A 16395-nucleotide genomic window follows, 5' to 3' on the forward strand; every position below is an offset into this window, starting at 1 on the left:
AGTTCTTCATCATAATCACCAAGAACTTATTGTCTTGAGAAGAGGCATGATAATCAAAGATATATGTCTCTCTGTAGCATGGAGTGTTTTCGTCTTCTTAAAACCGTAACCCTAATTCTTGACCGAATAAGGATACTTATACTTCCTTGGTAAGAACACTCTCCAAAAATATCTTTGATTGTAGATGGTAGGACAATTTGTGAAGAATGCAATCCTAAAGATTCGGTCCATACATTCCAAAACAGATACACTGATTTTCTTTCCAAAACTGTCTTCTCAAACCGCGTTCAGCATTTTGGAAACATCTCCCTTTATCAGATCTTCAGTGTCAGTGCGTATGTTGATGAACTTGATCAATCAGTCTTCTGTAAGAGTAAACAGACACCAAGCTAAACCCTATCTTAGTTTGCCATAATAATATTGCCAAATATATGTTATGGTTTTTGGACAAAAATAAAAACACTAACAGAATTAAAAAATAAAAATAATGATAATTGCTAATTACCAGAAGGTCCCGGTCAAATATGCTTAATTGTTATTTGAGATTTTGAATTTGAAATTGTCATTCTTAATTAACAATGGTACTTGTCAAATGAGATTTAGGAATTAGGAACCGTCAAAAGTAGAGAAGGGAATCAAAGGATTATGAAATATATATATATATATATATATATATATATATATATATATATATATACACACACACACACACACACACACACACACACACACACACACTTTTTTTTAAAGCAATTGCTAATTGAGCTCAATTTTACATTATCACAAATTGGTCCAATCTTGTTGCACTTAGTCTGAAATCATGTATACTATATATACATATTATTTTATTTTTTTTAAATATGGAGCCCCCAAAAATTGGGGGCCCTGTGTGGTCGCACATGTTAGACATGCTCAGAACCGGCCCTGCTAGAAAACATGCAGAAAAATGGAACTTTCAAATAATACGATGCGGCTTTAATTTCCTTGAAAGAAGAAACATAATATTTTGATAACACCATACATCACTTTTACAAGAGATTATGAAGTTATATATAAGTTGTGATTAAATCTCTACTTATAAACTAACTTTTGTAGTAGAGTTAAAATTTTAACTTGAACATAGTATCATTTGGGCTCTCGTTGCGCCAATGCTTAGCAAGAACAGTCGTTATATCGTAGATCGCGGTGTACATGCAGCACCGCGGTAAAAAACGACGCCGTTTCTTTAAGTAAAGAAACGGGCTGACATTACCGTTAACGGAGTCTGCATGTTTGGTGTATTAAACACCAACTGACACTATAATACATCTAAACCGACATTCCCTTACGTATTATTTTTATATTATGAAATAAAACTGCAGTTATATCGAAATGATACTGTAGTTGTGGTGAAATGAAACTGCAGTCTATATAAAATGAAACTGAATAACATTTCACATATTTTAGTATATATTGTAAAATGAAATCGTAATTACATCAAAATGATCATGTAGTTGTGTTTTAATAAAACTATAGTGTATATAAAATAAAATTAAATAACATTTTCACATATTTGAGTCTATAAATATCGAATGAAACTGTAGTTATATCGAAATGAAACTGTAGTTGTGTTGAACTGAAACTGCAGTGTATACAAAATGAAACTGAATAACAGAGTTACTTTTTGCCGAAGGGTGCGGAAAACAAATGCCGTTTCTTTTCATTTAACAAAACGACGTCGTTTTGATGCGCGGTGCATAATCGATTATGCACTGCGGTGCATGATATAATTTGCTGTAAATGACTACTTGACAAAGGCAAATTATGGACCAAGGTTCACCTTGCATGGTGGACCTTGGTCCAAAACAACGTCATTTTATAGAGTGTCAACTAGTGCAACATATTTAATAACATCATTATGTACTATGTTCATAATATTTGTTCTATATGTCTATAAACTTAAACCTTAATGTTCATAAACATTAAACTAAACATATATCATATGTATTTTCGTTCACTCTATAGTAGGTTCATAATGTTTATTTTATATGTTCATAAAAATAAAGTTTAATGTACATAACATTATGTTATTTAAGCATAACGTTCAATAACAATCAACTTGTACTATATTCATAATATTTGTTTTATATGTCCATAAACCTAAGTCTTAATGTCCATAAACACTAAACTTAATGTACGTAAACATTATACTGTGGATGCGTCACATTTAGTAACATTTATTTTATACTTTGTTCATAATAAACTTATTAATTCGTTTAGAACTAAAAATAATAAGAAGTTCTATAAATTTGTATAATTAACTACTTACTAGTACTTATTTGACACACACACAGACATGGTGGCCCGGGTGTGTTTCTAGGTGGGTTTTGTACATAAAACCTGAACCCAACCCAACCCACCACGGGTTTAATTTTTTAAGACCCACCCTGACCCACCCCACCCACCAATCAAAAAAACCTAATCCATGTGAGGTAAATTCGGACGGATTGAAATTGTCATCCATACTCTTGAGAAATATGGATTGAATCGGCCTTATTGCTTGCTTGTTTGTCATGTTGAAAGGTGTTCCATGTGAAAAGTTGAGTGGTCTTTGGAGTTATTTATTTATTTATTTATTTTTTTAGGGAAAGAAATTAATTCATTAAATCAGAAAAAAAGAACAGCAACAAGGTAATGGGGAGGATAATCAAACTACTCCCCGCAACCTGATAAAGAAACGGCTTCCCTAACAAGAGTGTGGGCAACACGATTCGCAGATCACTTAAAAAACTCAAAGTCAACCCCATTAATCATAGAGGCAACTTCTTTAACATCATCTACTAAAAAACCAAAAGCAGAATAAAAGGAGTTCAAATGTAAAGCATAAAAACATAATTGCGAGTCCGTTTCAACATCTACATCCCCAAGTCCTGTATCTTTAAGCCAAGTTAGAGCTTCTTGGATACAAACCACCTCCGCTTCCAGCACACTATATTGACCAGGGATACGAAGACTTTTGGCCGCCAAGAAGCGACCACCGTCATCCCGTAATATCCAACCAAGACCCATAACATTATTCTCCACATCAAAGGCAGCGTCCGTATTCAACTTCAACCTTTTTGCGGCTGGCAAATTCCATCCAGCCGAATTAACTTGCATTCCACTGTTATTGCTATCCACAGTATTCACCACTTTCCAATTTGCCCAAAAGGATAGAGCAATATGAACAATTGGATCACTGGCAAAAGGTACTCCTTTCCAAACCCAATCATTTTTGCTACCCCAAAGAGGCCAACAAAGTATTACAAACTTGCATCGCCTATCATCTTTTAGCTTAGTCAAAAGGTCAAAAAACCAATCCACTATATTACCTTGAACATGCAGAGTATTCGGCAGTTGGAAATTGGACCATATGGCAGCGGCATAATGACAATCTGTAAACAAGTGGGTAGTTGATTCCTCTTCAAGACCACACATGTGACAAAAAATGGTGCACGAAATATGCTTCATGCTTAGAGCATTCCGCGTTGGCAGAATGGATGAGCCAAATTGCCAACAAAACATTTTTACTTTAGGTGGTACCTGCAGGTTTGAAACAAGATGCCAAGGCCTAATATCATGGATCTCATCGGCCAACATACGATAGCATGACTTAACTGAATATTCTCCCTTAGTTTCCCCCTTCCAAACCCATGTATCAGGGGGTTGTCATGTACTTACTGGGATATTAAGAATGCAGTTTACATCTCGCTCATCAAAAACATCTTTAACACAATCAATATCTCAACCGGAACCTTGGTCATTAAAAAGGGAGCTTACCGGAGCCTCCTTAATTGAATGATGCAAATCAGTTCGGACATAAGGATCATCAGCAAATGCGAGCCAGGGATCATTACCAATTATTGTAGTCCTACCATCTCCAATGCTTCTTCGACAAGCCCTCTTAATCATATTTTTCGCTTCTAGAATACTATGCCATATATACGATGGATTACTCCCAGGGGCTGCATAAAAAAAACGAAGAATGAGGATAGTACCTGCTTTTATAAACACGAGCAACAAGCGAATCCGGGCGAGTAAGTACGCCAAGCCTGCTTACCTAAGAGAGAAAGATTCATTTCCCGTAATTTCCGGAAACCCATACCTCCTTTCAGTTTTGGTGCGCACAATCCATGCCATGATTTCCACCTCAGGATCCTCTTGTCACCCATCGTGCCTGTCCACCAGTACTGATTAAGGATTGATTCGATTTTCTTACAAAGACTGACTGGTAAAAGGAAGACCATCATTGCATAACACGACAAAGCTGTAAGACATTCTTCAATAACACTTCACGGCCAGCTCTGGAAAGGAATTTAGAGTTCCAGCTACGGACACAGTTCAAAAATGTATTCTTTAGAAAGCCCAGAATCATCTTCTTATTTCTGCATGCCGACTAACGAAGGAATTGAAGCCGAAAGTACTTCCCCGCTGTGTCCCCTTGACTAACACCAAGAATACGGACTACATCATTTCTACTTCTTTGGTCAATGTTAGAACTGAAACAGACCACGGATTTATCGAAATTAATTTGTTGTCCCGAAGCTATACCATATGACTGCAAAACCCCTTTCAATTGGTAGCTTTCCACACTGTTCGCACATAGGAAAAGGAAGCAGTCATCTGCAAATAAGAGGTGTGATATTGGTGGTGCCCCTCTCGCGATACTTACCCCATGCAACAGCCCTCCGCTCATTTTATTGTCAATCAACGCCCTTAACCCTTTGGCAACCAATAAAAAGAGATACAATTATAAATGGTCGCCCTGTTGTTGGCCCGTCCTGGAATGATCGGCCCCAAATGCCTTTGGTCATAGAGAATAGGATTTTTGACTGAAATGGGAAGGGACAAATGGTTTTGGATAATAATGGAAAGCCTTTTTTTTTTTTTTTTTTTTTGACAGGAATAGGAAAAACGAGTTTGGGAAACGCGGTTGGGGTTAAAACCACATTTCCCAAACTCGGTTGGTTTGCGAATATACGGTCATGACAACCGCATTTGGGAAATGCGGCTGTCGTATAATATACGACAGCTGTATACGACAACCGCATGGCTGTCGTATACGACATTCAAGTTTGCTATCTCACCCACAAATTCTTCCACCTTTTCTTTCTCATCTATCCCTACGCAACCCCTCAGCATCGGCGTCGCCACCTAGTACGGCGACACACAGTTCACTCTCACCCCATACCTCCCCATCTCCACCCCCAAATTCTTCGCCAACCCCACCACGGCGTGCTTCGACGCCGAGTACTCGTGCGGCACGTTGCCGTACGTCACCGAAGCCACGCTGGAAGTGAAGATCACGCTGCCGTTCTATGAAGATATCTATCCCTATAAGGGAAATATTTCAGGAGTCAACAGTGAGTCTCAACATTTTAATCCCTCTCTGCCTTTAATTCCTGTTTCAGTTGATACAGATGCTACAGGAAGGCAAATGTATTTCAACACTCAAAATGTGGAACCACACTCTGTTGAGATGAATGACTCACCACCAGATATTGAGCTACATCCAGCTGACTTTGATCAGGTTTCACCAACTCTTGAATTCAATCAGCCTTCACTTCCTGATGAGCCACATCCCACTGAAATTGATCAACCACCAGTGGATGTTCAGCCACATTCTATTTAAGTTGATCTCACCAATGGAACAAATGAGACCACAGAGATCAGACTGACACATCCTAGAAGGTCTGGGAGAACCAGGAACATCCCCACTAAGCTGCATGACTACTATTGCCAATCCATGGTGAAAAATAAGGACAGCACATCCCCACATTCATTAGACAAAGTCATATATTATGATCATCTCCCTCCTGGTCATAGGACATGTGCTATGTCTATTTCTTCTACTCATGAACCACAGTCCTATCAAGAAGCTGTTCAACATGAACCTTGGAGAAAGGCAATGCAGACTGAGATAGATGCATTGATTGCCAACAACACTTGGACCCTAACAGATCTTCCAGCAGGAAAATCTCCTATTGGCTGCAAGTGGGTATACAAGGTTAAACATAGAGCAAATGGCTCTATAGAAAGATACAAGGCTAGATTGGTTGCAAAAGGGTATACTCAACAATTGGGAGTTGATTACACTGAAACTTTCTCACTTGTGGCTAGGATGACCACCATTAGAACATTCCTGGCTGTAGCAGTTGCTAAGAATTGGGATATTCAACAGTTGGACATCAACAATGCCTTCCTACATGGGGATCTAAAGGAGGAAGTTTACATGGTTCCACCTCCTGGTTTCCAGATTGATAGTCCTAGACAGGTTTGCAGGCTTCTAAAGTCATTATATGGCTTAAAACAAGCTAGCAGGCAGTGGAATGAAAAGTTAACACAGGCATTAATGCTAATTGGTTTCCATCAGTCCACAGCAGACCCTTCTTTGTTCACAAAGACTTCAGGCAACTCTTTTACTTCCTTACTTCCTTACTTCAGGCAACTCTTTTACTTCATCACAAATCAATGAGCTGAAAAAATTCCTGGACATGTCTTTCAAAATAAAGGACCTTGGTAGTCTGAATTATTTCCTGGGGATTGAGGCTCTCAGAAATTCTGATGGCATCAATATTTGTCAGAGGAAGTATACTCTAGAGATCTTGAGAGAGAATGGTTTTTTGGAGGCCAAACCAGCCAAAACTCCTGCAACCACAGGTCAGAAACTAACCAGTACAGAGGGGATTCCATTGAATGATCCAGAGGTTTACAGAAAGTTGATTGGGAAGCTCCTTTATCTGACTAATACCAGGCCAGATATTTCACATTTAGTTCAACAATTGAGTCAATTTGTTGACAAACCTACACACATTCATCTAACAGCAGCTCATAGAGTACTCAGGTACCTCAAGGGATCTTCAGGAAAAGGTCTATTCTATCCCTCTTAGGCTGCAAGGCTTTTCTGACTCAGATTGGGCTACATGTTCAGAGACTAGAAAGTCCATCACTGGCTACTGCATATAATTTGGAGAAGCCTTAATTTCCTGGAGAACTAAGAAGCAAGCTACTGTCTCAAGGTCTTCCTCTGAGGCAGAATACAGAGCTTTGGCTTCTACTGTATGTGAAATCCAATGGCTGCATTATCTGCTAACAGATTTGGGTGTGCCATGTGATAGTCCCACTTCCCTCTTTTGTGATAATCAATCTGCAATTGCCATTGGTGAGAACCATGTCTTTCATGAACGCACCAAGCACATTGAGATTGATTTCCATGTTGTCAAACAGAAAGTACAAGACAGAGTGATCAGATTGCTCCCTATTTCATCACAGAAGCAGATTGCTGATGGATTTACAAAAGCTTTATCGAAACCAATGTTTGAAATTTTTCATTCTAAGCTGGCTTCAGAATGTCCATTCCCCAGCTTAGGGGGGGGGGGTGTTGGAGATTACAAGCTGATGCAGTCATAAGAGGAGTCAAGGCAGTCAAGGGATCATGGTTGTTCTTGTCATCTTAAGCCCAAAGGGCATTCTTGTCTTTACACTCATATTTTCTGTTATAACCATTTTTTGAATAGACCAGGCTTTCATATATAATGCTTCTTGCTGCTGTAATGAACGACTGACACACAATAATGAGAGTACTTCTTCTTCTTCTCTGCAATGTGTTCAGCTATCAATCATCACCATCTGTTTTTCACATAATCTAACAGGGATCATGACCCGCGCCGCGTGTTTCACGCACAGGAAGGCTCCGAACACGTTGTCGTCGAGCACGGTTCTGAAGTTGTCGCGCGTAGTCGGCGTCGAGGATCGACCACGACGACGACTCTCCACCCTTTCCGGGAACTCCGGCGTTGCTGAACATGATGTCTAGCTTCCCTTGCTTGGACACGGCGGTGTTCACCGCGTTTTCGACATCGGCTTCGCGTCTCACGTTGCAGTGCACGTAGGACACGTAGTCTTCCCCTGGATATCCGCAATGATGACCTTCGCCCCGTGCCGGACAAAAAGCCTCGCCGAACATTCTCCGATGCTGCTGGTGCCACCCGTTATCACTGCAACTTTGGGAAATGCAGCCAGCGTATGATATACGACAGCCGCATATCCCAAATGCGGCTTTGTGTATATGACAACCGCATTTGGGAAATGCGGTTGTCATGACCGTATATTCGCAAACCAACCGAGTTTGGGAAATGCGGTTTTTACCCCAACCGCGTTTCCCAAACTCGTTTTTCCTATTCCTGTAAAAAAAAGAAGGCTTCCCATTATTGTCCAAAACCATTTATCCCTTCCCATTTCAGTAAAAAACCCTAGAGAATATGATATTTGATAGAACTGACCGTTTCTAAAAGAATATTTATCCATTTTTGCTTGAACCCCATTTTAACCATAATAGCTCTTAGAAACCTCCACTCAACTCTATTATATGCTTTGCTCATGTCAATCTTAAGGTCTGCCACACCATCCTTTTCCCGAGTCTGCGTTTCAGATAGTGTGGTCTTTGGAGTTTTTATTTCTTTAAATTTTCACTTAAATGAACTTGCCACATTCACTTCACCACATTTTCAAGATAAAAAGAGTAACAACACATTCTTGGTTTTGTTTAATTTGCAAAACCTAATTACATGCATGACCATTTGACTTGTACGATTATTGCTCTATGGGTTGCATATATACGAAGAAAAATGTTGGGTTATATATTTGGCTACTAGAGAGTTTTTAGGTCATTGGTCAACATTTCTTTACAAACCTCAACTGGAGACTGGGGTAATATTTGCGTCACAACAACTAAATAATGTTTTCCATGACTTCCCCTCTATTTTTCTTTAATTTGTTAGTAGAAAATATGAGTCTGGATTAACATATAAATGTTTTGATCATATCACTTTTAATAAATGTGAAATATATTATTAAAAGATTTGTTATGACATGCATAACCAACAATTAAGTTACAACATAGATCAATTTTGATTTTCAAGTTTTTCAAATGTGCGGATGTACCTATTACATGAACCCCATCTTGGCAGATCTCAGCCGCTAGTCGGACATGTCACATGCGTGGATAGCAAATAATAACGTAACTATGTTCACTATTCAGGACAATTAGGAATACCAACAAACATATATGCAAAAGCGAATAAGCAATGTTGACAGATCTACGTACTGTACGTATAGTACATGAGTGGTTGTTGAAGACTTACATAGAATTATAACTAAGCAATATAATATAATGTTGATAAAATATAATGAATTACTATATACACATTATACTTTAATTACTTGAACAATTTATGTTTGATAGATGACAGTAGTACAGCTATAAATCTCTTCCAAGCTAAGCCACTTGATGATACATAAACACATTTAATTTGGAGATGGCATGGCTTTGGACAACACTTGCTGTGTTTGCAGCTGTGTCTCTCATTCATGGCCTTGTAAAGAAGATGAAAGCCAAGAAATTACCGCCAGGTCCAAGAGGGCTTCCCATTTTGGGACACCTTCACTTGATGATTGGTAAAAATAATCCCCATCGGCATTTGAACAAGCTAGCCAAACAATATGGTCCTATAATGTATTTGCGATTTGGGTACGTCGACAATATTATTGTTTCATCTTCTCAGGCTGCAGAGCTCTTCCTCAAGACTCATGATCTTATTTTTACAAACAGACCACCCAATGAGGCAGCTAAGTATATATCTTATGATCAAAAGAATTTGAGCTTTAGCCACTACGGTCCTTATTGGCGCAACATGCGCAAATTGTGCTCATTAGAGTTGCTTAGTAATCATAAGATCAATTCATTTCAAGCAGTGAGAAGAGAAGAATTGTGTTATCATATTGAGTCACTCAAGGAAGCGGCTCTGAATCATGTGCCTGTTGATTTGAGTGCTAAAGTTTCTGAATTAGCTGCAGATATAAGTTGCAGGTGTTGAAATGGTTCAATTCAAGCAAAAGTGATGGTGAAATTCATTGATTGAAGATGGTGGTTACAGAGAGAAGATGAAAAATGAGCTGTGATATTTGTGATAGATGAAAGCCTAGGCGGGAAGTTCATTTTATATGAATATACACTGAAGACTTGAAGCCTTTATAACTAAAAATGGGAAAGGACAAAAAGGCCCCTGGCCGTTATAACTGTTTGATATCCTTCACTGTGTTGCCTTCACTGCCTTCTTTACTGATGGTGTTGGTGAGAGTTTTAGCTTGCTTCATCACCCCCGTAAGCTGGAGCATGGAGGTCCTGCAAGCCCAGCTTAGCATGAAATCTATCAAATAAAGGTTTTGATAAAGCCTCTGTGAATCCATCTGCTGTCTGATTTTGAGAAGTGATACTCAACAGTTTAAGGACTCCTTCTTGAATCTTTTGTCTCACAACATGGCAGTCGATTTCAATGTGTTTTGTACGTGTGAAACACATGATTTTCTCCTATAGCAATAGCAGAACTGCTATCACAAAACAATGCCACAGGCTGGATTACTTCTACCCCCAAATCTGCCAGTAAATACAATAACCATTGTAGCTCACAAGTTGTTGATGCCAAAGCCCTGTACTCTGCTTCTGAGGAAGATCTGGAAACAGTTACTTGCTTCTTGGTCTTCCATGAGATTAATGAATCTCCAAGATAGACACAATAACCAGTCAAGGACTTCCTAGATTCAATGCAAGATGCCCAGTCTGAATCAGAGAAACCCTGCAGTCTAAGATGGTTGTTAGAGGAGTAAAAAATGCCTTTTCCAGGGGACCCTTTAAGGTATCTCAATACCCTATGACCTGCCATTAGGTGACTATTCCTTGGTTTATCCACAAATTGACTCAGCTGCTGGATTGAATATGTTATGTCTGGCCTGGTGTTGGTTAGATAGAGGAGCTTACCAACCAGCCTTCTATAATCCTCAGGATGCTCAAGGAGGTTGCCTTCACTGGAATTGAGTTTTTGGCCACAGACAGAAGGTGTTGGTGCAGGTTTTGCTTCTAAAAAACCATATTCTTGCAAGATGTCCAGGGTATATTTTCTTTGGCATAGGTTAATGCCCTTGGGAGTTCTAAAGGCTTCAATGCCTAAGAAGTAGTTCAGATTGCCAAGATCCTTGATCTTAAAAGCATTATCCAATAACTGTTTGAGAGCTTGTATTTGAATAGAGTCTGTCCCTGCCACCAGAATATCATCCACATATATTAATAGGGCCATGAAAGAACTACCTGTTTGTTTAGTGAACAAAGAGGGATCTGTTAAGGACTGAGAGAAACCCATGTTCTGCAAGGCTCTGGTTAATTTTGCATTCCACTGACTAGAAGCTTGTTTTAGACCATACAATGATCTCATAAGTTTGCATACTTGATTTGGCTTGCTGTTCTGGAATCCTGGTGGTAAAACCATGTAAACCTCCTCTTCTAGATCACCATGGAGGAAAGCATTATTGATATCTAGTTGCTCAATTGCCCAATTACTAGCAACAGCTACTGCCAGAAATGTTCTGATTGTAGTCATCCTTGCTACAGGTGAAAAAGTTTCAATATAATCCACTCCAAGCTGTTGAGTGTATCCCTTGGCCACCAATCTAGCCTTGTATCTTTCTATGGATCAATTAGCTTTAAGTTTGACCTTATACACCCATTTGCAACTAATTGGAATCTTTCCTGCTGGCAGTTCTGTCAAGGTCCATGTATTATTGTGGACCAAGGCTTCTATCTCAGCTTCCATGGCCTGCCTCCATTCAGCACTCTTGATGGCCTCCTTATAGGACTGAGGCTCATGTACATAGGTTATGGAAGAAGCACAAAGCCTATGATTGGGATGTAAGTTGTCATAGGATATGACTTTCTCAAGATAATGTGGAGATGTTCTGTGTATCAATTTTGACTGGCATAAGTAGTCTTGGAACTTAAGAGGAGCAACCCTCTCTCTTGTTGATCTTCTAGGTTGTGGCCGATCAACATGATCCATAGGTAAGAGAACCTCAAGCTGCAAAGATTCATCAGAGTCCCTATCATGGGAATAATGTTCAGCAGTTTCCCAGGGATGGTTTCCAGTGTTTGACTGATCTGGAGAACCTGAGTAGTGATCATGATTGGTTTCCTCAAAGATGTGACTATGGTCTTCCTCAATAATGTGTCTATCCACCTGTTCCAGACTAGTGGTGTCCATTTTAGTAGAAATGGGGACCAGAGGCAATGGGAGATTGAACATCTCTGATATACTCTTATCATCATTATTTCCTGAATCACCATTGTTGCAAGGAAAAATATGCTCATAGAATGTAACATCTCTGGATACAAAGGTGACTTTGTTATCCAAATCATGTAAAAGGTATCCCTTCACATCAGCAGGAAAGCCCAGGAAGATACTTTTTCTAGCCCTTGACTGCATCTTGTTTCTACCTTGTGATGGTGTAGCAGCAAAGCATAGACATCCAAAAGACCTTAGCTGATTATAATCCACCTCCTTATTAAATAAGATCTGAAAAGGAGAACTGCCATGGAGAACCTCAGTGGGTAACCTATTGATCAAATATGATGAATGCAGAACACAATGACCCCAAAACTCATCTGATAAACCAACTTGAAATTTCAAGGCTCTGGCAGTGTTGAGAATGTGCTGATGCTTTCTCTCAGCCACCCCATTCTGTTGGGGAGTATAGGCACAAGACCTCTGATGGATGATGCCCTTCTCTTTAAACAAGTTGTCTAACATGAATTCTCCTCCATTATCTGTCCTGACCATTTTGATTCTGGTTGTGAACTGAGTCCAGACATAATTGTAGAAGTTCTGGAAGACAGTTCTAACTTCTGACTTATGCTTTATCAAATGTAACCATGTGAACCTACTATGATCATCCACAATGGTTAGAAAGTAATGGCTTCCTTGTAGAGATGGCACAGCAAAGGGCCCCCAAACATCCATTTGTAGCAAATCAAAAGGCCTTTCAGCTTTGCTCAGACTAACAGGAAAGTTGGACCTCTTATGCTTAGCAAAATGACAAATGTCACACACAAGAGCAGGAGATTTATGAGGGGAAGCAATTTTTATTCCTTTCAACAAATGCAACTTGTTCACAAGATAATGTCCTAGTCTATTGTGCCACAATTCTATAGAAAGAATGTTACAAAAAAAAGTTGACAAAGTTTTCTTCCTGGAAGGAGGTTTGGTAAGCAGGTACAAGCCATCTCTTTCCCTAGCAAAACCATCCACTATTCCATGCTGCCCCTGAAGCACACAAGAGTCAGCCCTCACAACAATCTCATAATTGGACTGTCTTGTTAGCTTACTTGCAGAGATGATATTAAAAGTGAAAGCTGGGATGAACAACACATTATTCAACACAAGATCCATGTGCAATTTGACTTGTCCTATGTGTGTGACTTCCACATTTTCTCCATTTGGCAGTTTAACAAGAACTCCACACACATTATAGAAATAATCAAAATAATCCAAAGAACACACAATGTGATCAGTAGCACCTGAATCTACTATCCAGACATCAGGTGAATTTAGCACATTATTAGCAAAAAGATTAGAAATAGACTTGCCTTTGTTGCCTTTATCCCAATTCTTGAAGTCTGATCTGAGACCAGTGTTATTCATTGCCACAGCTGCACTAGTTGAAGCATGTCCAGGCTGGTTTTGGCCTTGCAAGAGAGTGAGAAGTTTCTGAAACTGCTCAACAGACAGCCCTGCTTCCCCAATCTGATTCACAGAAGCATTGAGAGACTGTTGACTGTCCTGATTATATTTATTCTTGGATTTAAAACCTGGAACCCACCCAGGAGGGTATCCATGTTTCTTATAACATTTCTCAATTGTGTGTCCCATCATTCCACAGTAAGTGCATTTAGGCACATTTCTTCCTGAACTACCACTAAACTTCTTCTTGTTATTTGAAGTTGCTATTGCCACCATGACCTGTTCTTCTGCTTCTTGCTGATTATTCACCACTGCATTTGCCTGAACCAGATCAGTACTCTTGGTGTTAATTGAGCTCCTGAGCTTCCTCTCCATTTTCAAAGTCATGTTCAAGACTTTCTCCATAGCTGGCGTGGGATCCATAACCAGGATTCCAGATTTGATGTTCTCATAGTCCTCATTCAGACCTTCTAAGAACCTGATAATCTGATCTTCCTCTTTCTCTTTCTGAATTTTGCTTACAAGATTACAACAACCTTTTGGTACGCATTCATAAGCAGGAATAGGCCGCATAGCATTCAACTGCACCCATAAACTGTTACTTTTAGTGAAGTACTCATTTATGGATAGATTACCTTGAGAACAACGGTAGATCTCGTTCTGCAACTCAGCGATCCTATGAGGATCAACCTGGGAGTATCTCTTCCTGAGAGCGTTCCAAATATCCGCATCATCTTCCAAATAAAGGACTCCTTCTGCGATGGTAGGACTTAGGGACTTATATATCTAGGAGCAGACGATATTATTACATTGCCTCCAAATTGGATACTTACGATCAGTTTCAGCCGGTTTCATGATGCTTCCATCCACAAAACAGAGCTTATTTTTGACTTCTAAAGCCATTTTCATCGAACGAATCCAGGAAGCATAGTTAACTTCTGAGAGAGGTGGGGAGACTAGAACCAAATTTGGATTCTCAGTCACATGTATGTAATACGGATCCTCTGATTCACCAGTGCGCTGAGCTAGATCTGGATTCATCGAACTCTGAATCGGTGGACCTCCTCCTTGCTGTCCAGACGAACTTCTTGCATCGTTTTCAGCCATTACCGCTGCGGCATAGCTTCGATGCAGCTCTGATACCATGTTGAAATGGTTCAATTCAAGCAAAAGTGATGGTGAAATTCATTGATTGAAGATGGTGGTTACAGAGAGAAGATGAAAAATGAGTTGTGATATTTGTGATAGATGAAAGCCTAGGCGGGAAGTTCATTTTATATGAATATACACTGAAGACTTGAAGCCGTTATAACTAAAAATGGGAAAGGACAAAAAGGCCCATGGCCGTTATAACTGTTTGACATCCTTCACTGTGCTGCCTTCACTGCCTTCTTTACTGATGGTCTTGGTGAGAGTTTTAGCTTGCTTCATCAGCAGGATGGTGTTTGGGAAGAAGTACGAGATTAAGGATATTGATGAGAGGGGTTTTAAAGCTGTGATTAACGAAGCTACACAGCTAGTATTTAAGCCAAATCTTGGAGATTATTTTCCTTATCTTGGAAAGCTTGACCTTCAAGGACTCACTGCACCAACCAAGGCCATTGCCAAAGTCTTTGATCGGTTCCTTGAGAGGATCCTTGATGACCATGAACACAGTGGAAGCAGTGGTAAGAAGACAAAGGATTTTGTAGATATCATGTTGTCCATCATGAAGTCTGAAAAAAGTGAATTTCAGTTCAATCGTCAACATATCAAATCTGTTTTGTTGGTAATCATTCATATTCATTTATCTATATATTTTCAAGTATGATAATTGTCATAATTTTTTCACTTTTATTTAGAGTAATTATTATTATTAATTTTTTTTAAATGCTTATATGTATGTAGGATATGCTTGTGGCATCAATAGATTCTTCAGCAACCGTTATTGAATGGATAATGTCAGAACTATTGAGACACCCACATATAATGAAGAATGTTCAACAAGAATTAGAAAGTAAGGTAGGTTTGGATCAGATGGTGGTGGAATCAGATTTGGATGGCTTGAAATATTTAGAAATGGTAATTAAAGAATCATTTAGACTTCATTCTCCAGGACCGTTACTTATTCCTCGCGCAGCAAGGGAGGATTGCATAGTTGACGGCTTTCACATACCAAAAAGAGCACGAATTATTGTAAATGTTTGGGCAATTGGACATGATTCAAATGTTTGGGTTGATCCTGATAGATTCATTCCAGAGAGGTTTGAAGGGAGCAATATAGACTATAGAGGGTGTAATTTTGAACTCATTCCTTTTGGTTCTGGTAGAAGAAGTTGTCCAGATTTACAACTTGGAATGGTTGTGGTTCGACTTGTGGTGGCACAGCTAGTATACTGCTTTGATTGGGAACTTCCTAATAGCATGTCTCCCAAGGAGTTGGACATGACAGAGGAATTTGCTCTTGTGACAACTCGTGCTAAGCACTTGGTGACTATTCCCAACTATCGGTTAAATATTTAAGTGAATGAGTGTTAGAATGCTGCTTTCTTTATATATATATAATAAATAAGTAAAATACCAAATTTATTGTAATGCTGTCAATATGGGAGTCATAGTTAATAATGTGTATATTTGATAAGGTTAGGACAAAACATTTAGTTGTTTTATGTGCACAAAGAAGGCAAATGTATTGCCTTCTTTTCACTTTCTTTTTTCAAGTTAAAAGAAGAAGGTAATAGTATTGCCTTTTTTTCACTCTCAATTTTTTAAAAGTTGAGAAGAAGGCCGGCAATAATATGAAATTTTTATCAATTCGAATTTATTTTTTAAA

At 39.0% G+C, this 16395-nt stretch overlaps 1 protein-coding gene and 1 pseudogene across 1 annotated transcript; one reads left to right on the forward strand and one right to left on the reverse strand.

Annotated features, from left to right (window-relative positions):
• Positions 1 to 5001: 5001 nt before the first annotated feature.
• LOC109178448 lies at positions 5002 to 8342 on the reverse strand (annotated as a pseudogene).
• On the forward strand, positions 6195 to 16165 carry LOC109178483 (cytochrome P450 CYP736A12-like). Its single transcript, XM_019328115.1, has 5 exons — positions 6195 to 6198; positions 6684 to 6692; positions 9336 to 9886; positions 15021 to 15351; positions 15471 to 16165. The coding sequence occupies exons 3-5, from the start codon at positions 9336 to 9338 to the stop codon at positions 16083 to 16085; spliced, it is 1497 nt and encodes a 498-aa protein (XP_019183660.1). The 5' UTR covers positions 6195 to 6198; positions 6684 to 6692; the 3' UTR covers positions 16086 to 16165.
• The last annotated feature ends 230 nt before the right edge of the window (positions 16166 to 16395 follow it).

Source organism: Ipomoea nil, unplaced genomic scaffold, assembly GCF_001879475.1.
Source record: "Ipomoea nil cultivar Tokyo-kokei standard unplaced genomic scaffold, Asagao_1.1 scaffold0848, whole genome shotgun sequence".
In the NCBI taxonomy this organism is placed as follows: domain Eukaryota; kingdom Viridiplantae; phylum Streptophyta; class Magnoliopsida; order Solanales; family Convolvulaceae; genus Ipomoea; species Ipomoea nil.